This window comes from Rhinatrema bivittatum, chromosome 7 (assembly GCF_901001135.1).
Source record: "Rhinatrema bivittatum chromosome 7, aRhiBiv1.1, whole genome shotgun sequence".
NCBI classification, from domain to species: domain Eukaryota; kingdom Metazoa; phylum Chordata; class Amphibia; order Gymnophiona; family Rhinatrematidae; genus Rhinatrema; species Rhinatrema bivittatum.
This window is the reverse complement of record NC_042621.1, coordinates 151,581,209-151,608,700: the sequence shown is the minus strand read 5'-3', so window position 1 is coordinate 151,608,700 and position 27,492 is coordinate 151,581,209. Positions and strand designations below refer to the sequence as shown.

General features: G+C 41.8%; 1 protein-coding gene across 2 annotated transcripts in view; it reads left to right on the top strand.

Moving 5' to 3' along the window:
* LOC115095532 (loricrin-like) overlaps positions 1-27,492 on the top strand; it is a 75,704-nt gene that overhangs the window by 22,615 nt on the left and 25,597 nt on the right. Inside the window, exons 7-15 of one of the 2 annotated variants that reach the window (XM_029609377.1) lie at positions 15,888-15,896; positions 17,661-17,771; positions 18,068-18,178; positions 19,686-19,796; positions 20,093-20,203; positions 21,711-21,821; positions 22,455-22,565; positions 22,927-23,046; positions 26,195-26,401. In XM_029609377.1, coding sequence (XP_029465237.1) covers positions 15,888-15,896; positions 17,661-17,771; positions 18,068-18,178; positions 19,686-19,796; positions 20,093-20,203; positions 21,711-21,821; positions 22,455-22,565; positions 22,927-23,046; positions 26,195-26,256 — 857 coding nt within the window. In that variant the 3' untranslated portion in view covers positions 26,257-26,401. Of the gene's footprint in view, positions 1-15,887; positions 15,897-17,660; positions 17,772-18,067; positions 18,179-19,685; positions 19,797-20,092; positions 20,204-21,710; positions 21,822-22,454; positions 22,566-22,926; positions 23,047-26,194; positions 26,402-27,492 lie in introns of those variants that run through there. The other variant, XM_029609376.1, reaches the window with a different exon arrangement.

Sequence of the window (27,492 nt, the reverse complement as noted above, 5' to 3'; positions counted from 1 at the left end):
AGGCTCTGCAGTGGAATGAAGTGGCCCATTTTCTAAAAGCAGTCGATGATGACCCAGATGACCGTGTTGCCCTTTGATGGGGGTAGATCGACAATGAAGTCAGTAGAGAAGTTTGATCAGGGTTCAGTGGGAGCTGGAAGAGTTGGAGGAGCCCCTAAAAGTGATCAGTTGGAGGCTTTTGCTGTGCACAGATGGGACAGGAGTCTACATAACTGCGGGAGTCCTTAACCATGCTGAGCCACCCGTAATGTCTTTTTAACATCTCAAGGAACCGAGCCAGGCCAGTATAAACATAGGCCTTTCTTCTTACATTGAAGGCACTCTTCAGGAAACAAGCAACCGCGATTGATCTGCATAGGCTCCTCTGGTGATGGAGGAGGTTCCGGAAAGGCCTTCAACTGGGGACTTGTAGCACGGACTGGGTGTAGGGCAGAAAGCCGGGAGACCTTTACCTCCTGGTGTCTCTGATGTATGCGGTGATCAATCAATTTCACGAGCAGTCAGCTCGTCTTTGAGGGCAGGAGACAAGCTGTCCAGATAGATTGCCCGTAGGCAGTCCTCTTGCCACCCCAGTTCAGTGGCTAGTGTCCTGAATTCTACCGTGAATTCAGTGAACGAATGTGAGCCTTGACAGAGGTGGAGAAGCTGGTGACCTGCAACCGCCTGTCGACCAGGATCCTCGAAGGTCCGCTTGAAAATGGAAATGAAGTGGGAGAGGTGACGGAGGATGTCATCAGAATGCTCCCAAAGTTGGAAAGTCCATGCCAGGGCTTTTCCTTCGAGGATGAGAGGATGAAGATGATCTTGGTGGTCTCACTGGGAAACAGTGAAGGCTGTAGTGCAAATTGCATAAAATATTGGTTGAGGAAGCCTCGACAGAGGCGTGGATCCCCACTGAAATGGGGTGGAGCTGGGAGGGCCAATGATGCTCATGGAGGCGGGGTGTGAGCCCAACCCCTGAACTGGCCATAACAGAATCCTCTAGTTGAGACCATAGTCTCTCCACAGATGAAGTCAATGCTTCCAAAGTTCGTTGTTGTTCTCGGACATGAGCGGCTAGGCCAGGGATGGCCTGCAAGGCGGGAGACTCTGCCAAGGCCATGGTCTTGGCAACCTGATGCACTGGAGGTGGACCCTTGGCCTGGTGCAGGATTGGTACGGCCCTCCGGTCGGACCCAGAGAGCGCCTGCCACCAGGAGGCGGAGCACAGGAGGAGACAGAGGCTAGCTGGAGCTTCGCCAATAGCAACCCGGGATTCCCTCAGATTGAGCCCTTGGTTACCCGGGCCACCTGGTCTTAGGTAGGCCTCACAAGGTCTCCTAGAGAGGAAGTGCAGGGGAGTACCCACCACAAAGAAGGGTACTCAGCCGGTGTTCAGGCACGAGGCCAGAAGAGAGTATCAGAGTGGATAGCGAGGATCAAGGCCAGAGTATCAGTCCAGAATGGTCAGCCAAAGCAGGGGTCAGTACCTGTAGTCAGTCCGGGAGTAGTCAGACCAGGCAGAGGTCAAGTTCCTGGCAGCAATCAGGAGTAGTCAGTGGACAGGCAGAGCTCGGTTCCAGGCAGCGATCAGGAGTAGTCAGAGAACAGGCAGAGATCAGGTCTAGGCAGTAATTAGGAGTAGTCAGAGAACAGGCAGAGGTCAGTACTGTGAGATCAGTCCAAAGGGTACTACCAGGGATGGAGAGATGAAGGAACAGGAGACGCTGGAACAGGAGACGCTGGAACAAGAGACACTGGAACAAGAGACACTGGAACAAGAAAACTAGAGACATCGGAAGGTACCACCCGATTGCCAAGCAAGGAAGTGGTGTCTGACCACTTCCTTATATCCAGGAATCAATCAGGGCATGCCGCAGAGCTGGGAGCTGCTCTTGGCCCTTTAAGAGGCCGGGCGGTCCATGCATGCGCCTAGGGGCGAGGCCAACGCCACGGAGGATGCCGAGTCCTGCTGTGAGGCTTGGTGAGAAGTAGAAGGCCTGGCGCACGCCACTGCGGGATGCCAAGGCCAAGCAGAGCTGGCAGCAGCAGCGGGGGAGTACGACCCGGGACCCGCCGGAGCAGGGATGAGGTGAGCAGGCCCGGGTGCAGGCCGAGCGCAGATGGGACACGCAACAGGTGCTAAGTGGACAAGATACCTGTAAGGAGTATGATGTATCTTCATTAGTCAGATGAATTCACTAATTGGTATTTTTCAATGAAGAAACGCAGGGAGTGAAGTGGGAAGTACTGTTTGTTTTGGTATTGTTCAAGTGCCTAGCCTTGGATCTTGATGAACCTGTTTCCATAAATGGTTACTTTCGTAAGCAGGAAGAAATGATAATCCTCTTAAGGATGGAGTACATCTTATTACTGATGTAACCTGATTAGCTTACTAATGTTGTCTAATATAAAATGTGTGTTGTATCAATTGTTACCTTCTTGAGACAAGAAGTGCATTTTATGGAATGTGAATGTTCTTATATTAGTTTGCATTTTTGGTTGCCAAACATGAAATATGTGTTTGCCTTATGATTTTTCTCAGATTACCTCATGGTATCTATATTTAAAAATTGGCATTTCTATCTCACTAGTGGGTGTCACTAGTGGGTGGTTATTGGAGGGATTTTCATAAGCCTGAAAGATTCAGGTAGGGCAAGGAAAAGCTCTGGTTCAAATTTGCAGACTTTAGTAGCCATATGCAAAAGGATTTGTCAAGCTAAGCTGGAAAGTGACACACTTAGGGGTTAAACATTTCCTGGATACAATTTATCTGGATAAGTAAGGGGGTTCAGGATCAGTCCTCTGTGAGCCAAACTTATCTAGATAGGTTAGATGGATGACACGGTTATTCAGCTTTATCTAGCTTATAGGATCATTTATTAAAATGCGTTATGGCGTTAATGCATGCAAATGTATAGTGGCGCATGGTACAAATGCAAATTTTTTTGAGGTGGGTGGAATTGGGGGAGGAATTTGGGTGGGCTTTAGTTAAATTAGGGGCCATATTTTGAGAGAGAGAGAGAGAAAGAAAGAGAGAGAGAGACTGACTTTATACAACCCCCCCCCCCCCTAGTAGTTAAGTATTCATATCTCTATATGAGGGCCACCTGCTAGGTCGAGATGTGGTGGTGGTGGTGGTGGTGGTGGTTTAGGGTTTAGGGGCCAGTTTCACATGTAGAGTGAGGCGTATAAACAGCACAGGACACCTTGGTGAATATTTCAAGTCATTTGGAGTGAGGAAAGTCTCACAAAGATGAAATTTCTACTATGTTCTCTCACCCTAGCTTGATGGACTCTACAACAGGGTACCATTTCTTCCTTGCCTACAGCTAGAAAGGTTCTTCCATCTTCTCATGGGCAACAGAAGGAAAAAGATCTGCATACATTGGGAGGTACCAAAGTGCCCTACCTCTACCCAGTGACTGAACCTAATTGCACTATCAAAATATAACACTTCCTGGTCTTTCTTTCTGCTGGCATCATTCTTTTATCATACTTCACTTGGTTTCTCCACCCTGTTCAAGATGTTAGTTACCTATGAATAACTATGCATGTCTGAAAAGGAAAAATGTGACTAATTCATTATGCACTGAAGATGATAATGTATTATGCAGTTAAAAGTGGGGATGTCCCCAAAAGCTTATGAAGTGGGGATTATTCTTCTCCAATATACCTGAGGCTCTCTGTTCCAGTTTTCTAATGTAGGCTAGAAATATTTTCATTCACTTGACTCAGCAAATAATTATTGCAAAGACATTTTTCAAAGCCATGACTGGTCAATTAAGCCTTTGGGGATTCTTTAAGCCAGCAGAAAATCTTTGGCTAGAAAACTCTACCTGCTGTTGGAAATTTACTAGCCTAGCTAACACGTGCTACCACCAGGTATAACTCTCAAGTCAATAAATATCTTAATAAGAGAGCTATAATTTCAAACCATGAAAAATTACTGACAAACTGAATCACAGAAAATGTGGATGAGGTAAAGATGACACAAAGTGTTCATTCTTTTACACAATTTATAAAGTAGGTTCTTTTCTGTTATTTTCTTGAGGCATCAAGTATATGCCAAAAACATTTATTGGAGTAACACAAAAAGACCTAATTAAAGAGAATGAATATGATAACATTCAGGGCAATTTTCAATGCAATTTAATCATATTAAAACAAATGAATGTGCCTAGATTATCCTGTTTCCTTAAGCATGTGCAATATTTTACCTTCCTTGGCCCCCATAATTTATTAGTTATACAAAATAGTGTCATCAGTGTATTCAGCAGTGCAATAGTTATTGCACATGATTTAAATGTGTGCAGAGGAGGCCAACGGAAACACAACACAACAAAAAACAAGAGAGAAAGCGAAAAATAAAATAGAAAAAGAAGCCGACCAACTTCACTTGGTTTCTCCACCCTGTTCAAGATGTTAGTTACCTAAGAATAACTATGCATGTCTGAAAAGGAAAAATGTGACTAATTCATTCTGCACTGAAGACGATAATGTATTATGCGGTTAAAAGTAGGGATTTCTCTAAAAGCTTAAGAAGTGGGGATTATTCTGCTTCTCCAATACACCTGAGGCTCTCTATTCCAGTTTTCAAATGTAGGCTAGAAATATTTTTATTCAGTTGATTCAGTAAATAATTATTGTCAAGACATGTTTCAAAGCCTTGACTGGTCAATTAAGCCTTTGGGGATTATTTAAACCAGCGGATAATCTATTGCTAGAAAACTATACCTGCTGTAGGAAATTTTCTAGCCTTGCTGACCAGGTATCACTCTCAAGTCAATAAATATGCTATATATTATGCTATATATTTATATACACCTCATATATATACGATATTATGGTTATACAAATTTTCCTTAAACCTCATGTATATACGATATATTTGTTATGCAATTTGTTTGTTGGCTGTCTCCCGATACTCTATAGTTGATGTGCTGCATAATTTCACAGTCTTCATTTGGTATATTAAATTGCATTGTACTGTTTAACATGTTTTGCTTAACTGTTCCTCTTGCCATTGTTACTGTATGCATATTGTTGTGTATCTTGTGTATGTTATCTTGTATATACTATTAAGCGTTGTCCTATATATTTTGTTATACAACTGCTCTTCTCTCCTTTTTTCTTTCCATCATCCAAGTTCCAGTAACCCTCGTTCAATCTATTGTAGATATGCTATATAATTTCGCAATCTTACATTTGTTAAATTATTTTATACTATACTATTTATCATACTTTATTTAACTATTCCTCCTACCATTGTTACCGTATACATATTATTATATATCTTATATACATCTTATATATACTATTAAGAGTTATCCTATATACATTATGATACAACTGCTCCTCTCTCCTTTTCTCTTTCCATTATCCAAATTCAAGTTACCCTCATTCCATGTAACTTAGCCCTTCTCTCACCTCCTCCAGTAGCATCCTAGCTACGATTAATGTTAAAGTTCTCACTACCCATGTTCGATGTAAACCGATTTGATATGATATTTATTTATTTTTATTTATTTAGCATTTTTATATACCGACTTTCCAATAACAGAATTACTGATCAACTCGGTTTACATTATAACAGAACAATCACATTTACAAGTAAATGTCTTACAATGAACAGGTCGATATAACTTGGATAGGTATATATGGGGTTAACCAGTAAAAGATACATTGCCTAATGTAGGCATAAGTAAAAGATATCCTATTCTATACCGACATTCATGATAAAAGATATCCTATTCTATACCGACATTCATGATATCCATCATGAATGTCGGTATAGAAAATGATTAAATAAATATCTTAATAAGAGAGCTGTAGTTTCCAACCATGAAAAATGACTGATAAACTGGATCACAGAAAATGTGGATTAGGCAAAGAATAACACAAAGGGGCGGATTTTAAGAGCCCTGCGAGCCGGTGCGCCTATTTTACATAGGCCTACCGGCGTGCGCAGAGCCCCGGGACTCGCGTAAGTCCCGGGGTTTTCTGAGGGGGGTGTGTCGGGGGGCAGGCCCAATCCGCGCGGCGTTTTCGGGGCAGGACGTAGCATTTTGGGGGCAGGTCTGGGGGCGTGGTTACGGCCCGGGGAGGTCCGGGGGCGTGGCCGCGCCCTCCGGACCCGCCCTCAGGTCGCGTCCCGGCATGCTAGCGGCAGGCTGGTGCGCGGGGATTTACGTCTCCCTCCGGGAGGCGTAAATCCCCCGACAAAGGTAAGGGGGGGGTTTAGACAAGGCCGGGGGGGTGGGTTAGGTAGGGGAAGGGAGGGGAAGGTGAGGGGAGGGCAAAAGAAAGTTCCCTCCGAGGCCGCTCCGATTTTGGAGCGGCCTCGGAGGGAACGGAGGTAGGCTGCGCGGCTCGGCGCACGCCGGCTATACGGAATCGGTAGCCTTGCGCGCGCCGATCCAGGATTTTAGCGGATATGCGCGGCTACGCGCGTATCTACTAAAATCCAGCGTACTTTTGTTTGCGCCTGATGCGCCAACAAAAGTACGCCAAATCGCGTGTTTTGAAAATCTACCCGAAAGTGTTCACTTCTTTTACACAATTTATAAAGTAGGTACTTTTCTGTTATTTTCTTGAGGCTTCCAGTATATGCCAAAATAATTTTTTAGAGTAACACGAACAATAGACCTAATTAAAGAGAATGAATATGCTAACATTCAGGGTAATTTTCAATGCAATTTAGTCATATTAAAATGAATGTGCCTAGATTATCCTGTTTCCTCAAGTATGTACAATATTTTACCTTCAATGGTCCCCATCATTTATTATTTATACAAAATAGTGATATCAGTGTATTCAGCAGTGCACTAGGTGGCTGGTGGGTGTGAGGATCACCTGGTAACATGCCAACCTGGTGCGAAGGTGGCGGACCTCACGTGTCACCTAGATAGGATTTTAGACAGTGCTGGGGAGGAGACAGCTGTCGTGATACATGTGGGCACCTACGACATAGAAAAATGTGGGAGGGAGGTTCTGGAAGCCAAATTTAGGCTCTTAGGTAGAAAGCTTAAATCCAGAATCTCCAGGGTAGCATTCTCTGAAATGCTCCCTGTTCCACGTGCAGGTCACCAGAGGCAGGCAGAGCTCCGGAGTCTCAATGCGTGGATGAAACGATGGTGCAAGGAAGAGGGATTCGGTTTTGTCAGGAACTGGGGAACCTTTTGGGGAAGGGGAAGTCTCTTCTGAAGGGATGGGCTCCACCTTAACCAGGGAGAACCAGACTGCTGGCGCTAACCTTTAAAAAGGAGATAGAGCAGCTTTTAAACTAGAACAAAGGGGAAAGCTGACAGTCGCTCAGCAGCGCATGGTTCGGAGAGAGGTATCTTCAAAGGATACTAACGAAGCATTAGAATTAGGGCATCCTGACAGTGAGGTTCCAATAATAAGAAAAGTAGTCCAAGTGCCTGTAACTAAAATCTCACCTGAGCTAAAAAATTCTAACATCCCTATCAATTAAAAAGCAGAATGAAAATACAAACAAAAAACAAACTTTAAAATGTTTGTATGATAATGCCAAAAGTCTAAGAAGTAAGATGGGAGAATTAGAATGTATAGCAGTGAATGATGATATAGACTTAATTGGCATCTCAGAGACATGGTGGAAGGAAGACAACCAATGGGTCAGTGCTATACCGAGGTACAAATTATATCACAATGACAGAGAGGAGCACCTGGGAGGCAGTGTGGCGCTTAATGTCCGGGATGGCATAGAGTCCAAGAGGATAAACATCCTGCATGAGACTAGCCGGCCGTCCACTGGATGGCCCGCGCCATTTTTAAAGATGGTGCCGGCCATCCAGTGCTCCTACCATGTGACAGGGGCCGGCCAATGGCATGGTTACCCTGTCACATGGTAAGGGCAAAGGGCCATTGGTGCCATTTTTATTAGTGGCAGCCAACGGCCCAAGAGCGGGAGATCACTCCCGGGGCCCACTGGACCACCAGGTAGTTTTAAAACATTTTTTGGGGGGTTGGGAGGGTGGTGGAGGCTAAGGGAGCAGTTGTAAAGGGTCAGGGTGGGTTTTTTGTTTATCAGCCGACAGCCCGAACATGAGAGAACGCTCCTGGGAGCCCCGCTGGACCACCAGGTAATTTTAATCATTTTTTGGGGGGTCAGGAGGCTGGTGGAGGCTAAGGGAGTGGTTTTAAAGGGTTGGGGTGGGTCTTTTGTTTATCGGATCGGGCACAGCTGATAAAAAAAAATACGATCGGGCCGGACGAAAAAAAATGAACGATTTGAATCAGAACCGGAATCAAACTGATTCCGGTTCTGATTCACATCTCTAGTAGAAATCCCTTGTGTGTCGGGGAAGACTATAGTGATAGGAATATACTACCGTCCACCTGGTCAAGATGGTGAGACTGACAGTGAAATGCAAAGAGAAATTAGGGAAGCTAAACAAATTGGTAGTGCGGTAATAATGGGAGACTTCAATTACCTCAATATTGACTGGGTAAATGTATCATTGGTACATGCTAGAGATATAAAGTTCCTGGATGGAATAAATGACACTTTTATGGAGCAATTGGTTCAGGAACCAACAAGATAGGGAGCAATTTTAGATCTAATTCTCAGTGGAGCACAAGATTTGGTGAGAGAGGCAACCGTGGTGGGGCTGCTTGGCAATAGTGATCATTATATGATTACATTTGAATTAATGACTGGAAGGGGGACAGTAAGCATATCCACGGCTCTCGTGCTAAATGTTCAAAAGGGAAATTTTGATAAAATGAGAAAAATTGTTAGAAAAAAACTGAAAGCAGCAGCTACAAAGGTAAAACGTGTGCAAGAGGCATGGTCATTGTTAAAATATACCATCCTAGAAGCACAGTCCAGATGTATTCCACACATTAAAAAAGGTGGAAAGAAGGCAAAACAATTACCGGCATGGTTAAAAAGGGAGGTGAAAGAAGTTATTTTAGCGAAAAGATCTTAATTCAAAAACTCGAAGAAGGATCCAACAGAAGAAAATAGGATAATGCATAAACGTTGGCAAGTTAAATGTAAGACATCGATAAAACAGGCTAAGAGAGAGTTTGAAAAGAAGTTGGCCATAGAGGCAAAAACTCACAGTAAAAACTTTTTAAAATATATCCGAAGCAGAAAGCCTATGAGGGAGTCAGTTGGACCGTTAGATGATCGAGGGGTTAGAGGGGCACTTAGAGAAGATAAGGCCATCATGGAAAGATTAAATGATTTCTTTGCTTCGGTGTTTACTGAAGAGGATAATTCATGGGTAATGATTCAGATGGACTGAACCAAATCACAGTGAACCTAGAAGATGTGGTAGGCCTGATTGACAAAGTGAAGAGTAGTAAATAACCTGGACCGGATGGTATACACCCCAGAGTTCTGAAGGAACTAAAAAATGAAATTTCAGACCGATTAGTAAAAATGTGTAACCTATCATTAAAATCATCCATTGTACCTGAAGGAGGATAGCTAATGTAACCCCAATATTTAAAAAGGGCTCCAGGGTTGTTCTGGGAAACTACAGACTGGTCAGCCTGACTTCCGTGCCAGGAAAAATAGTGGAAAGTGTTCTAAACATCAAAATCACAGAACATATAGAAAGACATGGTTTAATGGAACAAAGTCAGCATGGCTTTACCCAAGGCAAGTCTTGCCTCACAAATTTGCTTCACTTTTTTGAAGGCGTTAATAAACATGTGGATAAAGGTGAACTGGTAGATATAGGGGCGGATTTTAAAACGAGCGCGAATAGCCTACTTTTGTTTGCGCTCCAGGCGCAAACAAAAGTACGCTGGATTTTAGTAGATACGCGCGGAGCCGCGCGTATCCGCTAAAATCCTGGATCGGCGCGCGCAAGGCTATCGATTTCGTATAGCCGGCGCGCGCCGAGCCGCACAGCCTACCCCCGTTCCCTCCAAGGCCGCTCCGAAATCGGAGCAGCCTCGGAGGGAACTTTCCTTTGCCCTCCCCTCACCTTCCCCTCCCTTCCCCTACCTAACCCACCCGCCCGGCCCTGTCTAAACCCCCCCCTTACTTTTGTTGGGGGATTTACGCCTCCCGGAGGGAGGCGTAAATCCCCGCGCGCCAGCGGGACTCCTGCGCGCCGGGCTGTGACCTGGGGGTGGGTACGGAGGGCGTGGCCATGCCCCCGGACCGCCCCGGGCCGTAGCCACGCCCCCGTACCCGCCCCCAAAATGCTGCCGACATGCCCCCGAAACGCCGTGACGACCGGGCCCGCCCCCCGACACGCCCCCGACACGCCCCCCTCGGAGAACCCCGGGACTTACGCGAGTCCCGGGGCTCTGCGCGCGCCGGGAGGCCTATGTAAAATAGGCTTCCCGGCGCGCAGGGCCCTGCTCGCGTAAATCCGCCCGGTTTTGGGCGGATTTACGCGAGCAGGGCTCTGAAAATCCACCCCATAGTGTACTTGGATTTTCAGAAGGCATTTGACAAAGTTTCTCTTCAGAGGCAATGTCCTTTCGTGGATTACAAACTGGCTAAAAGACAGGAAACAGAGAGTAGGATTAAATGGACAATTTTCTCAGTGGAAGGGAGTGGGCAGTGGAGTGCCTCAAGGATCTGTATTGGGACCCTTACTTTTCAATATATTTATAAATGATCTGGAAGGAAATACGATGAGTGAGGTAATCCAATTTGCAGATGATACAAAATTGTTCAGAGTAGTTAAATCACAAGCAGATTGTGATAAATTGCAGGAAGACCTTGTGAGACTGGAAAATTGGGCATCAAAATGGCAGATGAAATTTAATATGGATAAGTGCAAGGTGATGCATATACGGAAAAATAACCCATGCTATAGTTACACAATGTTAGGTTCCATATTAGGTGTTACCACCTAAGAAAGAGATCTAGGCATCATAGTGGATAACACATTGAAATCATCAGTTCAGTGTGCTGCGGCAGTCAAAAAAGCAAACAGAATGTTGGAAATTATTAGAAAGGGAATGGTGAATAAAACAGAACGTGTCATAATGCCTCTATATCGCTCCATGGTGAGACCACACCTTGAATACTGTGTACAATTCTGGTCGCCGCATCTCAGAAAAGATATAATTGCGATGGAGAAGGTACAGAGAAGGGTGACTAAAATGATAAGGGGAATGGAACAGCTCCCCTATGAGGAAAGACTAAAGAGGTTAGGACTTTACAGCTTGGAGAAGAGACGGCTGAGGGGGTATACAATAGAGGTGTTTAAAATCATGAGAGGTCTAGAATGAGTAGATATGAATCGGTTATTTAATCTTTCAGATAACAGAAAGACTAGGGGGCACTCCATGAAGTTAGCATGTGGCACATTTAAAACTAATTGGAGAAAGTTCTTTTTCACTTAACGCACAATTAAACTCTGGAATTTGTTGCCAGAGGATATGGTTAGTGCAGTTAGTATAGCTGTGTTTAAAAAAGGATTGAATAATTTATTGGAGGAGAAGTCCATTTCCTGTTATTAATTAAGTTGACTTAGAAAATAGCCACTGCTATTACTAGCTACGGTAACATGGAATAGACTTAGTTTTTGGGTACTTGTCAGGTTCTTATGGCCTGGATTGGCCACTGATGGAAACAGGATGCTGGGCTTGATGGACCCTTGGTCTGATCCAGTATGGCATGTTCTTATGTTCTTAAGTTACTGCACATGATTAAAATGCCCCTGTCCAACACAGCTCACAATATAAAATTGAGCAGAAAGATGTAGTCACCTGCACAATATAATACAGTCAAAGGTGTTTAAGTGAACAAATCAGAGCCCTGAATTTGCATCTCTTTGTTCCAATGTTAAAGAAAAAAATGCATATTAGACTCTAATACTAATAAAGTATGCTGCATTTAAAGTGTTATTTAGTTAGTTTATTTAATTTGGGAAAAATAATTTCTTCCATTAAAAGTAAAAACCAAGACGATAAATAATTAAAAGAAACAATATCTTAAATTATTAAAAAAATAAAAAATAAAAAATAATGCACTAAATATAAAAAAAAAGAGAAAACATAAAAACATGAATTATTTTCATTGTTTTATTTACATGGCTTAGATTCATGTTAAGTAATTCCCCAATTTTAATAAGAATAAAGACAAAGTTCTAATAAACATAAATATCGAGTATAAATGAGATAAAATCACTTGAAATATCAGGCAATAATATTTTTTGAATAATATTAAATCAAAATGTATAAAGGATATAATTAAAAGCTAAGGAACAATAAAATGTTCTTCATGGACCACACGAAAAGGGAAAGAAAATTCAATTAATCATAATTATTCTTCATAGGCCGTACTGAACAGGAATATTTCAGATCCTTCGTATATTCCTTGTAATCCCTTTCAAGACATTGTATAAAAGTCAGGGAACCCCAAAACGAGGGAGCTAAAAATACAAAGGCCAGTTCCCTGTTTCTTTCTAGCCTGATCTCTCTAAAACTGGGAACTTTCAAATGCTCCTGTTGAGAAGAGTGAAGATAGCGATTAGGTGTATACGGAATTAACAGTCTGAAAAGATTAGAGGGAGGTCCAAACCAGAGGGCTTTAAATACGAGATATTCTACGTTAAAATGGATTCCTAAGGACACACGGGAAGCCAATGAAGGCTTTTCAAAAGATGTGTTACATGATCGTACTTCCTTTTTGTAAAAATAACTCTGGCAGGTATATTTTAGGTGATATAAGGCACACACAGAGATGTACTGATATATGGCCGGATTTTTAATGGCCCACATGTGTAAAACACAGTAGTTACACATGTGGCCAGGGCTTTCGAGTGCTACGCACATTTTAAAAAAGGTCTGGCCATGTGCGCAACACCAGTTGGGGCAGATTTTCAAAGCCTAGGCGAGCCGGACCTTTTTTTAAAGGGCCGGGGGCATGTGTAAAGCCCCGGGACGCACGTATATCCCGGGGCTTGAAAAAAGGGGCAGGTGGGGGGCGGGGCGGTCAGGGGCTGGGAGGGGGCATGACCAGAGCCCCCAAGCACAGTGGCCATTTGCTGCTGTGCCCAGGATCGCGAGCCAGCTGTTGGCCAGTGCACGCAACCTACGCCTGCCCAGAGGCAGGCGCAACTTATAAAATAAAGGTAGGGGGGGATTTAGGTAGGGCTGGGGGGGGGGTTAGATAGGGGAAAGGAGGAGAAGCTGGGGGGGGCCGGAGGGAACGGGGAAAGCCATTGGGGCTCCCCTAGGGCTCAGCATGCACAAGGTGCACTAGTGTGCACCCCCTTGCGCGCGCCGACCCTGGATTTTATAACATGCGTGCGGCTGCGCACGCATGTTATAAAATCAGGCGAAGATTTGTGCGCGCCGGTTTGCACGCACAAATCTAAGCCTTCGTGTAGCTATTAAAATCCGGCCCGCTAAGTGCACAAGAGCTGGGCCTCGGTAGAGGGGTGGTCTGGGGGATGGGGAGGGGCAGTGTGGGGGGGGGCAGGGTGGGGCTAGAGGCTCCTGGTACAGCAGCCATTTGTCGCTATGCCAGGAATCGCATGTTGGCAGGGTGCCAATGTGAGCAACTTACTATATCTCCTTTGCAGGAGCAAAAAGAAAGGTAACAAAATTGGGGGCCCTAGGATAGGGATAGGGGGCGGGTAGGATTGGGGAAGGGGAAGGGAGGTTAGGGTAAGGGGTAGGAACCTTCCCTCAAAGTCCGCTCCCTAATTGGAACAGACTGGGAGGGAATTGGGGAAGCCGAATAATGTGTCACCACGTGATTATGGTCTATGCCTACTCCCCCTTGTGCCGCCCACAATTTTATAACAAGCGGCATCGGCGCACGCACGTTGTGAAATCATGTGTCCTTTTTTAAAATCTACTCCATAATGCATTACAATAATCTAATCTATTCATCATGAGCTATAATCTTCAATTCCCCAAAAAGGGCCTTAAATGCTGAATAGCACATGGAAAAAAATAAGGCGATTGAATTGCTTTTGAGATTCAAAGCTCAAAAGTAAGCTGGGAATCAGTACTAATTCCCATAGTAGTAACAACATTCTTAGCTAAATGTGACTACCAGCAATAGTAAGAGAAGGACAATTAGGCATATCAGATTTCTTAGCAAATCAAATAGCTTTCAATTCCCCAGGATTTACTTTTAATTTGGAGGTATGAATCCAGTTAGCTACTTCTGAAAGACAATGAATGAATTTTACAATACTGTCAGCCAAAATAGAATCAATACACACATTTATCTGTACGTCATCAGAATATTAAAAGCAAGAATAGCCTAAACTCTGAATAAGAGCAGCCAATGAAGGCAATAAAGTGGGAGAAAGTATGAAACCCTGCGGAACTCCACAGGACAGACTATAGAATTGTGATGATGACAAGTTCCAGTCCATACAATATAACTTTTAAGTGAGCAAGGATGCAAAGCATTTTAAAGGGGAGCCTATATATTTTCCTGCTCCTTCTACATCCATATTACTACATTAATTCTCATTTCATTACTTTTGTGTATCTCCTAATTTTATACTCCCACAGTAGAAAAGCATGATATTATAACAGGGTAGATGACAGGACTTGCACAAATCAAACGTACACTTCATAATGTAATCCAATCACTCTACATGATGAGCTATTGAAAGAAAGGATTAAAGTTAGCAGCTGGAACCCCTGTTCTAGAATCCTGTTTCATTCTTGCCCTACATCTCTGATTTGGCCTGCTTTTTTAATTAGAAAAAAATGTACTGTTTTCATTAGACTAAATTTGGAAAATGATTCATTCTATAAAAGTTACAAGGTACAATTTAGAAATGTATCATGACACTCTGTCATTTTAAATAATCTGAGCAAGAAATTACACTTAGTGATATCCTCCTTTAGCACAGAAAATAATTAGAGAATGAGCTCTAATTATATGAGTGATGCTTAATTCCTATTTGCTTTTCAAGAGCTCCAACAAGGCACACGTGATGTCCATTTGACACAGGGAAGAACAGTTCTTGAGTATAAAAAGGCAAGTTCTTGAAGACAAGACTAAAGCCTCACAGAATCACTCTTCCTATTCCATACTGCTCAACATAGACAGAAACAGTCATGTCTGCCAAAGGTGGAAGACAGTGCAATCAGAAGACAACATGCCAACAGGACCAAGGCAATGACTCATGCCAAGTGAAAGCCTTTGATCGTAAGTTCTATTTCAGTATAATGCAAGGAATGTTGATTCTGTTATTGGCACTGTGATTTCATTAATTTTTCCTTAACATAAAGAGGTTGCATTTTATTTTAAGGATGTCCTTCCTGACCTGGGGTTTGCCCAGTGACAATAGGGATTCACAGTTTTCCAGATGTTGCCCCTTTTAATTTCTCTTTAAGAATTGACTTACGTGAGTATATTTAGTTACCTTGGGGCATTGTTCACCCATTCTTGATGGTCCAAGTCTATAGCTGTGCTCAGTAGGCTTGCCAGCCTGTTCCAGCATTGATGGTAGACTACCGTCTATGCTCAGGAGTTCTTGAATCATCATCCCAAGGTCCAGGAAATCTGAACATTCTTGTTGATACCATCTTTGCAGCCTTACATTCATATCTAAAATGGAAGCTTACCTGCCTGGGCCTTTATCCTTCACTGGGAGAATAACTGTTACTCTTACTGGCCAGGTTCATAGTATGTGTAGACCAGTTTCCAGAAGGAGTAGTGGTATGTGGTTTCAGACCAAGGATTGTAGATATGATGGCTTGGCTACCTAGGAAATATTTAACATTTGGAAAAAATCTCCTTGCAGTAACGAATGAAGGTATGTTCCAGCAGATAATAGCAAATTTTCAAAGAATCACAATTCTTCTGTTCTACTCTCTGTCATCAGAAACACCCACAAGTGGCAAAGTCAATAATTGTGGTGGACAGTGGAATCAGAACACAGGGGGCTTACAGACTGGAGTTGACTCATGCCAACAGAAATGTCAAGGCTATGGTCATAAGTTTTAATTATAATAATTTTTCTAAAACTCTTAAATGTTCTTTGAAGATGATTGTATGCATAAGCATTGATAATGATTAATACAATGAAAGTTGATTCTGTTATTGATACAATGAGTTTATTAAATTTCATAGAATTTTAATATGAAATACCTTCTGATCCTGAATTGTTCTAGTGACACAGTGGTAGGGTGGCACCCTGCTATGTTATAGGCCTGAGTTCAGCTCCTCAAAACAGCTTCAACTGGGAATGCTCAGAGGCAGCATTTACAGTACCTGGAAGGAAGGGAGCCACAATCATCACTCTATTGTATCAATTCAGATTGCAAAGAGAATTGTGGTTTTTAGCTTTTAGCCAATAAATGTAGCAATGATGGCTTGATTACATAGAAACAAGTTAAACATAGGGGAAACATCAATTTGATATTTTTTGAAGTTTCATGACATATTTAAGCAGAGAATATCAAACATCACAGACAAACTTCCTATTCTGTTCCATTCAATATCAGAAACGTCCACAAGTGGCAAGGGCAGTGGTTGTGGAGGACAATGGAGTCAGAGCACAGGGGGCTCACAGGTTGTGATTGATTCGTGCCAACAGAAAGATCAAAGCTATGGCCGTAAGTTTAAATTCATTTCAATAATTTTTCCTTAGAAACTGCTTTTTAGACAGTGTATTCTGAAAAGATGAAAAAGTTTTAATCAGATGAAAGTTGTGTTTTTCTCATTTTTATTTCACCCCATTTTCTTCAAGCTGCATGATGCTTAATAGTATCCTACCAGATCTTGGACTGGCCTGATGACCCACTGACACTGCTACACACTGGAGTCTATATAGGATGGGATTGATTTCAATATAAATACTAAACCTCCAGTTCTGTAACACACATTCTGCATTCACAAAAGTCCTCTCCCCAGTGTTTGCAGAGGAGAGGTAGCATATTTCCCCCTTACAATTCACCATATGATAATACTCTTTCATTTCCCTGTGGCACCAGCCTGCATTTAGCTGCTGCTTGGATTCTGCTGCCTTCAGATTCACAATGGACAGAACATGGAGTCTTCTGAGGCTTGGGGCTCAGACCAATTGTCCTGCTTATTCCCAGCCCTGCCCTCTCCTCCAAGTCATCACTGAAGGACGTGGTAGCCAAAGGGGTTAAGTCATAGTTTTTGAAGGGGCACTTCCCTTTCCTTGCTTCTCTGCAGCAATGCCACTGCCTAGGGTTCACCTGAACCAGTAGCTGAGCAAAACACTGTTGTGAGGGAGACACTGGTTCAAACCCCAACTTGGCTTTAACTTCTTAAGCAGAAAGAGCTGGAATACTGAAGAAATAGCATTTACAGGCCCCTAGAGGAAGAGAGTACTAACTATCACAGAAATACATTAACATACTCTTCAGTTTCATGGTGCTTGCATACCAGTTTTGGAGAGAATTATGATGTATATCCTCTGGCCATAGATATTTGTTGTGATATCTGCACAACATGGAAACAATTGTAAAATGCAAAGTAAATTCCAGGTAGTTACAAATGGAAGTTAATGATATGATGAAGCAGACAAGACTAAAGTATCCTACATAAAATAATTCTTATTTTGATTTTTTCTGCAATGTAAAACAAAAAAACATCTTCTAAGAAACAAGTTAAAAATAGATGTGAAACTCCAGTTGGTTTTGAATGAAGGTTCAGGATATATTCAAGCATAGAAAAGTGAAGCTTCACAGACTCACACTTCCTATTCTGTTCTATTCTATGACATCAGAAACATCCACAAGTGGCAAAGGCAGTGCTTGTGGAGGACAATGGAATCAGAGCACAGGGGGCTCACAGATTGGAGTTGATTCATGCCAACAGAAAGGTCAAGGCTATAGTCGTAAGTTTTATTTTAATAATTTTTCTTACAAACCCTTTAAAAATTGCTGTGTGAGATTTGTAGATAAGACAGTAAATTTTTCACAAGCATCATGAATCATATTTTATATTTAATAATAGTTTTAAAGGCCCAGGTTGGTCTGATGACAAGTGGCAATGCTGCACACTGCTGTGTGGGTTAGAAATAGAAAAATACTCTGGTTCTGATTTGAATGAATTTTCATGACATGTTCAAGCATAGAATAGTGAAGCTTCAAAGACTCACTCTTCCTATTCTGTTCTATTCTATGACATCAGAAACATCCACAAGTGGCAAAGGCAGTGCTTGTGGAGGACAATGGAATCAGAGCACAGGGGGCTCACAGGTTGGAGTTGATTCATGCCAAGAGAAAGGTCAAGGCTATAGTCGTAAGTTTTGTTTTAATAATTTTTCTAACAAACCCTATCAAAATTGCTGTGTGAGTTTTGTAGAAGAAATAATACATTTTTCACAAGGAGCATAAATCATATTTTATATTTAATAATAGCTTTTAAGACCCAGGTTTGTCAAATGAAAAGTGGCAATGCGGCACACTGCTGTGTGGGTTGCCAGGGTTCAATTCCTCAACTTGATTTCAAGGCAGACAGGGCTGGAATATTGTGAAAGCAGTATTTATAGTCCCCCAGTGAAAGGATTCCCAACAGTGACACTACTGGACAGATGCACGCTGATTAATGCATACCAGCTTGTGGAGAGAATCATGCCCTATGTCCAGTACCAACATGGAAAAAAATTTAAAATGCAGGGGAAACTCCTGGTAGTTACAAATGCAGATTCAACAGATATATAGAAGAAGAGAAGACGAAATTATCATAAAATAATTCTTCTTATTCTGGTTTGGTCTGCAATTCAAGAGAGAAACAGATCTTCCAAGGAACAAGTTAGAAATTAGGGATGTGCTTCATTTAAAGATATCGGGATGGGCTTCGGATTTGCCGCTCCGTGAAAATTTCGTTTTGTTTGGAAATTTTCAGCAAAGTGCATTAGTGAGAACTAACGAGCCTTAATGTGCATTTACAACCAGTTAGTGCGCACTCTCTCAGCATTAGTGCATAGTACACCGCCCGAGACAGTGTGCACTAGTTAGATATTAATGCACATTAAGGCTCATTAGTGCACGCTAACAGTTTAGTTAGTGCACCCTAATAGATCTTACAGCGCACTAGTATGTGTTAGTGCGCTGTAACTAATGTTAGTACGCACTAAAACAATGCAACTTAAAAAGTAAAAAGTATCAATTCAGAGGAGTTCGTTAGCTAGAAAACAGTGTGCACTAATTGGTATTACTGTGCACTAACAGATATTTAGTGCACAGTAACTCCGTTAGTGCACACTATCACGAAATACAAAATTTTGGCAAACAATTTGGCACAACCAGTCCATTACGATTTAGACAATATTGTTGACATTGTCTAATTCATAAAAAATGAATGTACATCCCTATTAGAAATAGAGAAAATACTCCAGCAGGTTCTCAAGGAAGTTTCATTTATTTATTTAATTTATTTAACTCTTTTCTATACCGACATTCATGATACAGATCATAACATATCGGTTTACATGTAACAAGGGAGTTATAACATTAATACTGAAGAAGAAGCAAAAGTTACAATAAAACAAGGTCATGAGAAATTGGAAACTGAAATAGCCAGAGGCATAATAAACTTAACAAGGATATACTGGTTGTGCCTTGTGTCAGATATAGCGTGCTCTGTATATGTAGCACTTAAATACAACCGGGATACCAGCTACCAAAGCGAAGCAGTGGCAATGCTGGGGGGGATTTGAGGGGGAGGCCTACTTACATGTTCAAGCATAGAATAGCGAAGCTTCACAGACTCACACTTCCTATTCTATTCTATTTTATGACCTCAGAAACATCCACAAGTGGCAAAGGCAGTGCTTGTGGAGGACAATGGAATCAGAGCACAGGGGGCTCACAGATTGGAGTTGATTCATGCCAACAGAAAGGTCAAGGCTATAGTCGTAAGTTTTATTTTAATAATTTTTCTTACAAACCCTTTAAAAATTGCTGTGTGAGATTTGTAGATAAGACAGTAAATTTTTCACAAGCATCATGAATCATATTTTATATTTAATAATAGTTTTAAAGGCCCAGGTTGGTCTGATGACAAGTGGCAATGCTGCACACTGCTGTGTGGGTTAGAAATAGAAAAATACTCCGGTTCTGATTTGAATGAATTTTCATGACATGTTCAAGCATAGAATAGTGAAGCTTCAAAGACTCACTCTTCCTATTCTGTTCTATTCTATGACATCAGAAACATCCACAAGTGGCAAAGGCAGTGCTTGTGGAGGACAATGGAATCAGAGCACAGGGGGCTCACAGGTTGGAGTTGATTCATGCCAAGAGAAAGGTCAAGGCTATAGTCGTAAGTTTTGTTTTAATAATTTTTCTAACAAACCCTATCAAAATTGCTGTGTGAGTTTTGTAGAAGAAATAATACATTTTTCACAAGTAGCATAAATCATATTTTATATTTAATAATAGCTTTTAAGACCCAGGTTTGTCAAATGAAAAGTGGCAATGTGGCACACTGCTGTGTGGGTTGCCAGGGTTCAATCCTCAACTTGATTTCAAGGCAGACAGGGCTGGAATATTGTGGAAGCAGTATTTATAGTCCCCCAGTGAAAGGATTCCCAACAGTGACACTACTGGACAGACACACGCTGATTAATGCATACCAGCTTGTGGAGAGAATCATGCTCTATGTCCTGTACCAACATGGAAACAATTTTAAAATGCAGGGGAAACTCCTGGTAGTTACAAATGCAGATTCAACAGATATATAGAAGAAGATAAGACTAAATTATCATAAAATAATTCTTCCTATTCTGGTTTGGTCTGCAGTTCAAGAGAGAAACAGATCTTCCAAGGAACAAGTTAGAAATTAGGGATGTGCTTCATTTAAAGATATCGGGATGGGCTTCGGATCTGCCGCTCCGTGAAAAATTTCGTTTTGTTTGGAAATTTTCAGCAAAGTGCATTAGTGAGAACTAACGAGCCTTAATATGCATTAACAACCAGTTAGTGCGCACTCTCTCAGCATTAGTGCATAGTACACCGCCCGAGACAGTGTGCACTAGTTAGATATTAATGCACATTAAGGCTCATTAGAGCACGCTAACAGTTTAGTTAGTGCACCCTAATAGATCTTACAGCGCACTAGTATGTGTTAGTGCGCTGTAACTAATGTTAGTACGCACTAAAACAATGCAACTTAAAAAGTAAAAAGTATCAATTCAGAGGAGTTCGTTATTTAGAAAACAGTGTGCACTAATTGGTATTACTGTGCACTAACAGATATTTAGTGCACAGTAACTCCGTTAGTGCACACTATCACGAAATACAAAATTTTGGCAAACAATTTGGCACAACCGGTCCATTACGATTTAGACAATATCGTTGACATTGTCTAATTCATAAAAAATGAATGTACATCCCTATTAGAAATAGAGAAAATACTCCAGCAGGTTCTCAAGGAAGTTTCATTTATTTATTTAATTTATTTAACTCTTTTCTATACCGACATTCATGATACAGATCATAACATATCGGTTTACATGTAACAAGGGAGTTATAACATTAATATTGAAGAAGAAGCAAAAGTTACAATAAAACAAGGTCATGAGAAATTGGGAACTGAAATAGCCAGAGGCATAATAAACTTAACAAGGATATACTGGTTGTGCCTTGTGTCAGATATAGCATGCTCTGTATATGTAGCACTTAAATACATCCGGGATACTAGCTACCAAAGCGAAGCAGTGGCAATGCTGGGGGGGATTTGAGGGGGAGGCTTACTTACATGTTCAAGCATAGAATAGCGAAGCTTCACAGACTCACACTTCCTATTCTCTTCTATTCTATGACCTCAGAAACATCCACAAGTGGCAAAGGCAGTGCTTGTGGAGGACAATGGAATCAGAGCACAGGGGGCTCACAGGTTGGAGTTGATTCATGCCAACAGAAAGGTCAAGGCTATAGTCGTAAGTTTTATTTTAATAATTTTTCTTACAAACCCTTTAAAAATTGCTGTGTGAGATTTGTAGATAAGACAGTAAATTTTTCACAAGCATCATGAATCATATTTTATATTTAATAATAGTTTTAAAGGCCCAGGTTGGTCTGATGACAAGTGGCAATGCTGCACACTGCTATGTGGGTTGCATGGGTTCAGTTCCCCAACTTGATTTCAAGGCAGACAGGGCTGGAATACTGTGGAAGCAGCATTTATAGTCCCCCAGTGAAAGGAATACCAACAGAGAGGCCTACTGGACAGACTCAGGGTGCTTAATGCATACCAGATTGTGGAGGGACTCGTGTTTTATATTCTCTGCCAACATGGAAACAATTTTAAAATGCAGGAAAACCTCCAGGTAGTTACAAATGCAAATTCATCATATATATAGAAGAAGAGAAGACTAAAGTATCATAAAATCATTCTTCTTATTCTGGCTTGGTCTGCAATGCAAGAGGCAAACAGATCTTCCAAGGAACAAGTTAGAAATAGAGAAAATAATGCAGCTGCTTCTCAATGAAGTTGCATGACATGTTCAAGCATAGAATAGCGAACCTTCACAGACTCACAATTCCTATTCTGTTCTATTCTATGACATCAGAAACATCCACAAGTGGCAAAGGCAGTGGTTGTGGAGGACAGTCGTATCAGAGCACAGGGGGATCACAGGTTGGAGTTGATTCATGCCAACAGAAAGGTCAAGCCTATGGTCGTAAGTTTTAATTTATTTTAACATGTTTTCCTTAGACATATTTTAAAAACTTCTGTGTTAATTTTGTAGATGGTACATTTTTCAAAAGCGGCATGAATAATATTTTATATTTAATAATATCCTCAACGCCCCAGGGTTGGCCTAATGACACAGTGGCATCACTGCACACAACTGTGTGAGTGACCTGGGTTCAATCCCCAAACTTCATTTCAAGGCAGATGTGGCTCAAATACTGTAGAAGTAGCATTTATAGTCCCTGTCAGGAAGGGAATCCCTGCAGTGACATCTACTGGTTTTATGACATGTTGAAGCAGACAAGTCAAAATCATTCTTCCTACCCTATTCTGCTTTGAATTTCTAGAGTCAAGCATTTCATCCAAGGGTGGCAATGATGGAGGGCAGTGCGGTCAGCAGTCCCAGTGCGGTCAGCAGTCCCAGTGCTCGCAGGGAGTTGGTAACCAATGCCAACAGAAAGGTCAAAGTAAGGATTGAAAGTTTTACTTAGCAATAATAATAATAATGGCAGTTTTTGTACTGAGTAAGAATTGCTCTATGTTCTTAGTAGAGATTTATATTACAAAAATCTCCCATTGTTTATGAAGGTACTGTCTTATTCCATATTTCAATTGTGATTTTAAAAACTGGATTTGTAGCAGTGTGCTTCACATTTCAATTTTATTTTTAATAATAACCTTTTCACTTTATGCTATGTGAGATATCTGCCTTTTTATAGTGGGAAATTTAAATAAATAATTTTGTTAAAAAATAAATGAATCAAAGAGGTAATGGTAATATAGGACCCTTCTTCAAATGTCATAATTCATCTGCTTTTGAACATGCATGTCTAATATTATCATCAGATTCCATTAAATAACCTGCAAAAATGTGTGTTTTGGGTTTCATATTTGCATTGGGATTTCAGATTTAATTACTCGCCTTCTCCAAATCTGAGTTTAAGGTGGGATACAATTCAAGCATTCTTCCAAGTCTCTATATGATTTTGTTTGAGAGGTCCCCTCCTATGCTGTAAAAACTCTTTGTCACTCCTACGCCCTCAGTATTACTCAACACAAGTAACTTTCTGTATATAAAATAGCAAAACAATCCAACATAGTTGCTATATTTTATTTTGTTTGTTAGCTTTTATTGTTTTGTCAGAATCCCTGACACCCTTTTGCATATCCCCTAGTGGACCCGGGACACTCACGTTAGAATCCCTGTTATACAATATACTGACTAATTTGAGTTACTGGGGTAAATTTTCAGTAAGACACTGAGCTGCAAAGTTATGCACATTCTTGAAAGCCTATACACAACGACATTTGTTTTCATCACAATGCACCCATATACATGGTTTTTATACTGGTTTGTTATGCAGGTAAATCTAAAATGCTAAAATAAATGGGTTTGGAAAGTAAGATGCATTAGTGATCCTCCATCTACCTTTATAACTTTAGAAAATGTAAAGTACATATACATCTGGCACACTCCTTTGAAAGTTCCTCCAGAATTTCTCTTTTTTATTTATTTATTTAGTTTTAGTTTTTTTTATACCGATGTTCCTGTAGCAAATACAGGAATTTTTATGGTAAAAGGTTTGTATCTGCTATGAAACTAAATGCATACTGTCAGGAGGCTGAAAATCCACATACCTGCATGTTATTGATGTTCTCAAATTAACTCTATTTTTATCTGAGTAACATATGTCAAAATGTTTGTTTATTTAGCACAATATAGCAAAAACAAAGCAGAAAATTAGCAATTAAATTTATCAATGTGGCATTTTCTAGTGAAGACTTACCAAAACTCCCTGGTGGTCCAGCGAGGGTTCCAGGAGCCATCCCCTGCACGTCGCCCCTGTGACATAGTGAGGGCAAAGGCTATCGGCACCATTTTGAATACCGGCAAAGGCTAGCGATAGCCATTTTTAATACTGGCAAAGGCTATGGAGTGCAGGAGGTCACTCCCAGACCCCCACTGGACTTTTGGCAAGTCTTGTGGGGGTCAGGAGGGTCCCTCAACACTTGCTAAAAGTTCCTGGTGGTCCAGCGGGGGTCTGAGAGCGATCTCTTGCACTTAGGCCGTCGGCTGCCAGTAATCAAAATGGCGTCGATAGCCTTTGTTTGCCCTTACTATGTCACAAGGTCTACTGGTGCCATTGGTCAGCCCCTGTCACATGGTAGGAGCACAAGATGGTGCCAGTGACCAAGTGACAGGGGCTGACCAATGGCACCAGTAGCCCCTGTGACATAGTAGGTCAAAGGCTATCGGCGCCATTTTGATACCGGCAGCCGAGGGTATGAGTGCAGGGGATGGCTCCCGGACCCCCCGCTGGACCACCAGGGAGTTTTGGTAAGTCTTGGGGGGGGGGGTCAGGAGGGTGGGGGGTTTATTTAAATTGGGTCCTTTAGGCGGCCGAATTATTCGTCGAGATTCGTTGTATTCATGGGAATCGCGATACGTTTCGCTTCACCACGAATACAATGAATAAGGCCCTATATGTTGCAGATTCCCTATTCATAGCGAACGAATGCACACCCCTTGTGTTTTGGGTATGTTAGAACTTGAAACATTTCTATTGCAAACACTATGAAAATTACAGCACACAATGAGAGATGAAAGTAGTCTATGTAGAATCTGAAAAGAGGAAAGGGAGTTTTACACTCTGTTCAGAAGAGGCCTTCTCTCCCTGTCAATGACATCAGTTAACATTCAGAGACACCTCCCTGCCTTCAGGCTGGTAAATCACTAATTTAAATATAATTAGATATTGCTGTAATTTTAACATTTGCACATAAAAGAGCTAAAATAATACAAACCTTTATCATTCATTATTGTTTTTCATTTTCTTAATTTCTGCAAGTGTCCCTGTGCTAATGTCTTAGCTGCTGGAATCATTTTGGTGTTAAAGGGCCTGTGAACTGATAAGAAATGATCACACATCATTAAATCTAATTTCTAGCAAGCATAGTAAAAATCAGTAAGGAATATCATAAGCTAAATTATACTATATTAGACAGAGAAATACCATAAAACTCATAGGTTTTTTTTAGCTCCTAAGGGCTAGATTTTCTATCATCGCACGGCTCTGTGAATCGCGCAGTACCGGGGGCGGGGGGCGAAGTGGGAGGCGGGCCTGCAAAAGCCGGCAGCGATTGCACCACCGCGGTGCTATCACTACCGGCTTTCGCAAACCAATAGCACCACCATGAAAGGTAGTGCTATTGGGCGCGTTCCTGGTGGCGATAAGGCTCCTTACCTTTTCGCAGTCAGTGATGTCTTCATGGCGTCTACCCCGGTGCTACCCCGACTCCTCCCCTTCCGGTATGGACGCCGCCCAGAACCCACCACGATCTAGGTATCTCATGCGAAAAGGGACTTTTCGCATGCGATCCCTTTAGAAAATGACCCCCTAAGTTAGTTAAGAGCAAAATTTATGATGGTGGTGAATGTGAGAAATGAGTGATTTCTTTTATCATGTTAACATCCAAAAAGAAATCAAATATTCAAGAAAATGTCCAGATAGAAATTATTTTCATACATGGAAGAAAGTATAAAGGAACCAAGCACAGAAGCCAGAAAAAATGTTTTCTGCTGCCATTTCACTAATTCTATTCTTCATTTTCTAGGTGGAAATCAATACACAGAGCAGCAGAAACAAGGCCAATGTGGTTCAAAGAAGCAATATTAAAAAACTACTTCAGACAATCAAGATCATGCATGATAACTTATGCGATTAAATTCTGATTTGAAAAAAAATAACCATATAAAGTTAACTCCAAAGTTTCTTTTGTCATCAAAATTATCAATTGATTAAATATAATTTTCCTGCTATATTAAAGCAATCCTAATGGCTAAACAAATTACATTTGTCTACTGATCTCTTTTGTAATCTCTGCTGGGATAAAGTGCAGACCAGGGAGCCTTGGGGATTTTAGTAGTCATAGCAGAGTATAGGATGTAGTAAACTTGGGAAATGAGAAGGGTGAATCATTCACCATATGGGGCTGACTAAGCTCTTCAGTGGATCCCTTCAAACACAGATTTAGAATTTTCTCATTTAAACCCGCAATTTCCCTCCATAACTGATAACGCATGCATTTTTTACCATTAAACAGAAGGAAGAAAATATGTGTGGCTCCAACAAAGGTCTATTTATAGTAGAGAAAAATGTACAGAGTCCAGGGTACTTTTAGTGAATGCTGTTCCTTCAAACATTTGGCATAGTAGCTCATTTATTGCTTTTCAATTTTTTATTTCATTACTCACATTTCCAAATCAGAGCTGAAGGCAAGTAACAATAAGGTAAAGAAAGTAGCTTCCTGCCCTAGAGGACTTAAAATCCAAAGGATAAATTTTCAGAACCTTACGTGCATAAATTCAGTAGATTTATGTGCGTAGCCGGGCTTACACGTGCCGGGCCAATTTTGAAAGGCCTGGCCACGCGCGTAAATCCCCGGGAAGCGTGTAAGTACTGGGGCCTCGGGGAAGGGAAGGGGTCAGACCAGAGTGGGGCGGGGCGGAACGTGGGCGGGGCGGAGCATGGTAAGAGGTGCCTGGCACAGCAGGCACCCTGCTGGCGCGTGCCAGCAGGGTGCCTGCATGCGCAACTTGCTCCTGCCCCAAGCAAATGATAAGGCAAGGATTTGGGGGGGGGGGGGGGGGGGGGGGGTTAGGATAGGGCTAGGGGATGGGAAGGTTAAGGGAAGGGTAGGAAGGTTAGTATACGAGATAGGGAAGTTCCCTCCCAGGCTGCTCCTAAATTGGAGTGGACTGAGAGAGAACTGCGGAAGGCCGCGGGTGTCGGCGCACGAAGGTTGCACAAATGTGCACCCTCTTGCGTGTGCCGACCCCCGATTTTATAACATGCACGCACCGGTGCGTGCATGTTATAAAATCATGTGTCCCATGTGTGCACGTTGGGTAG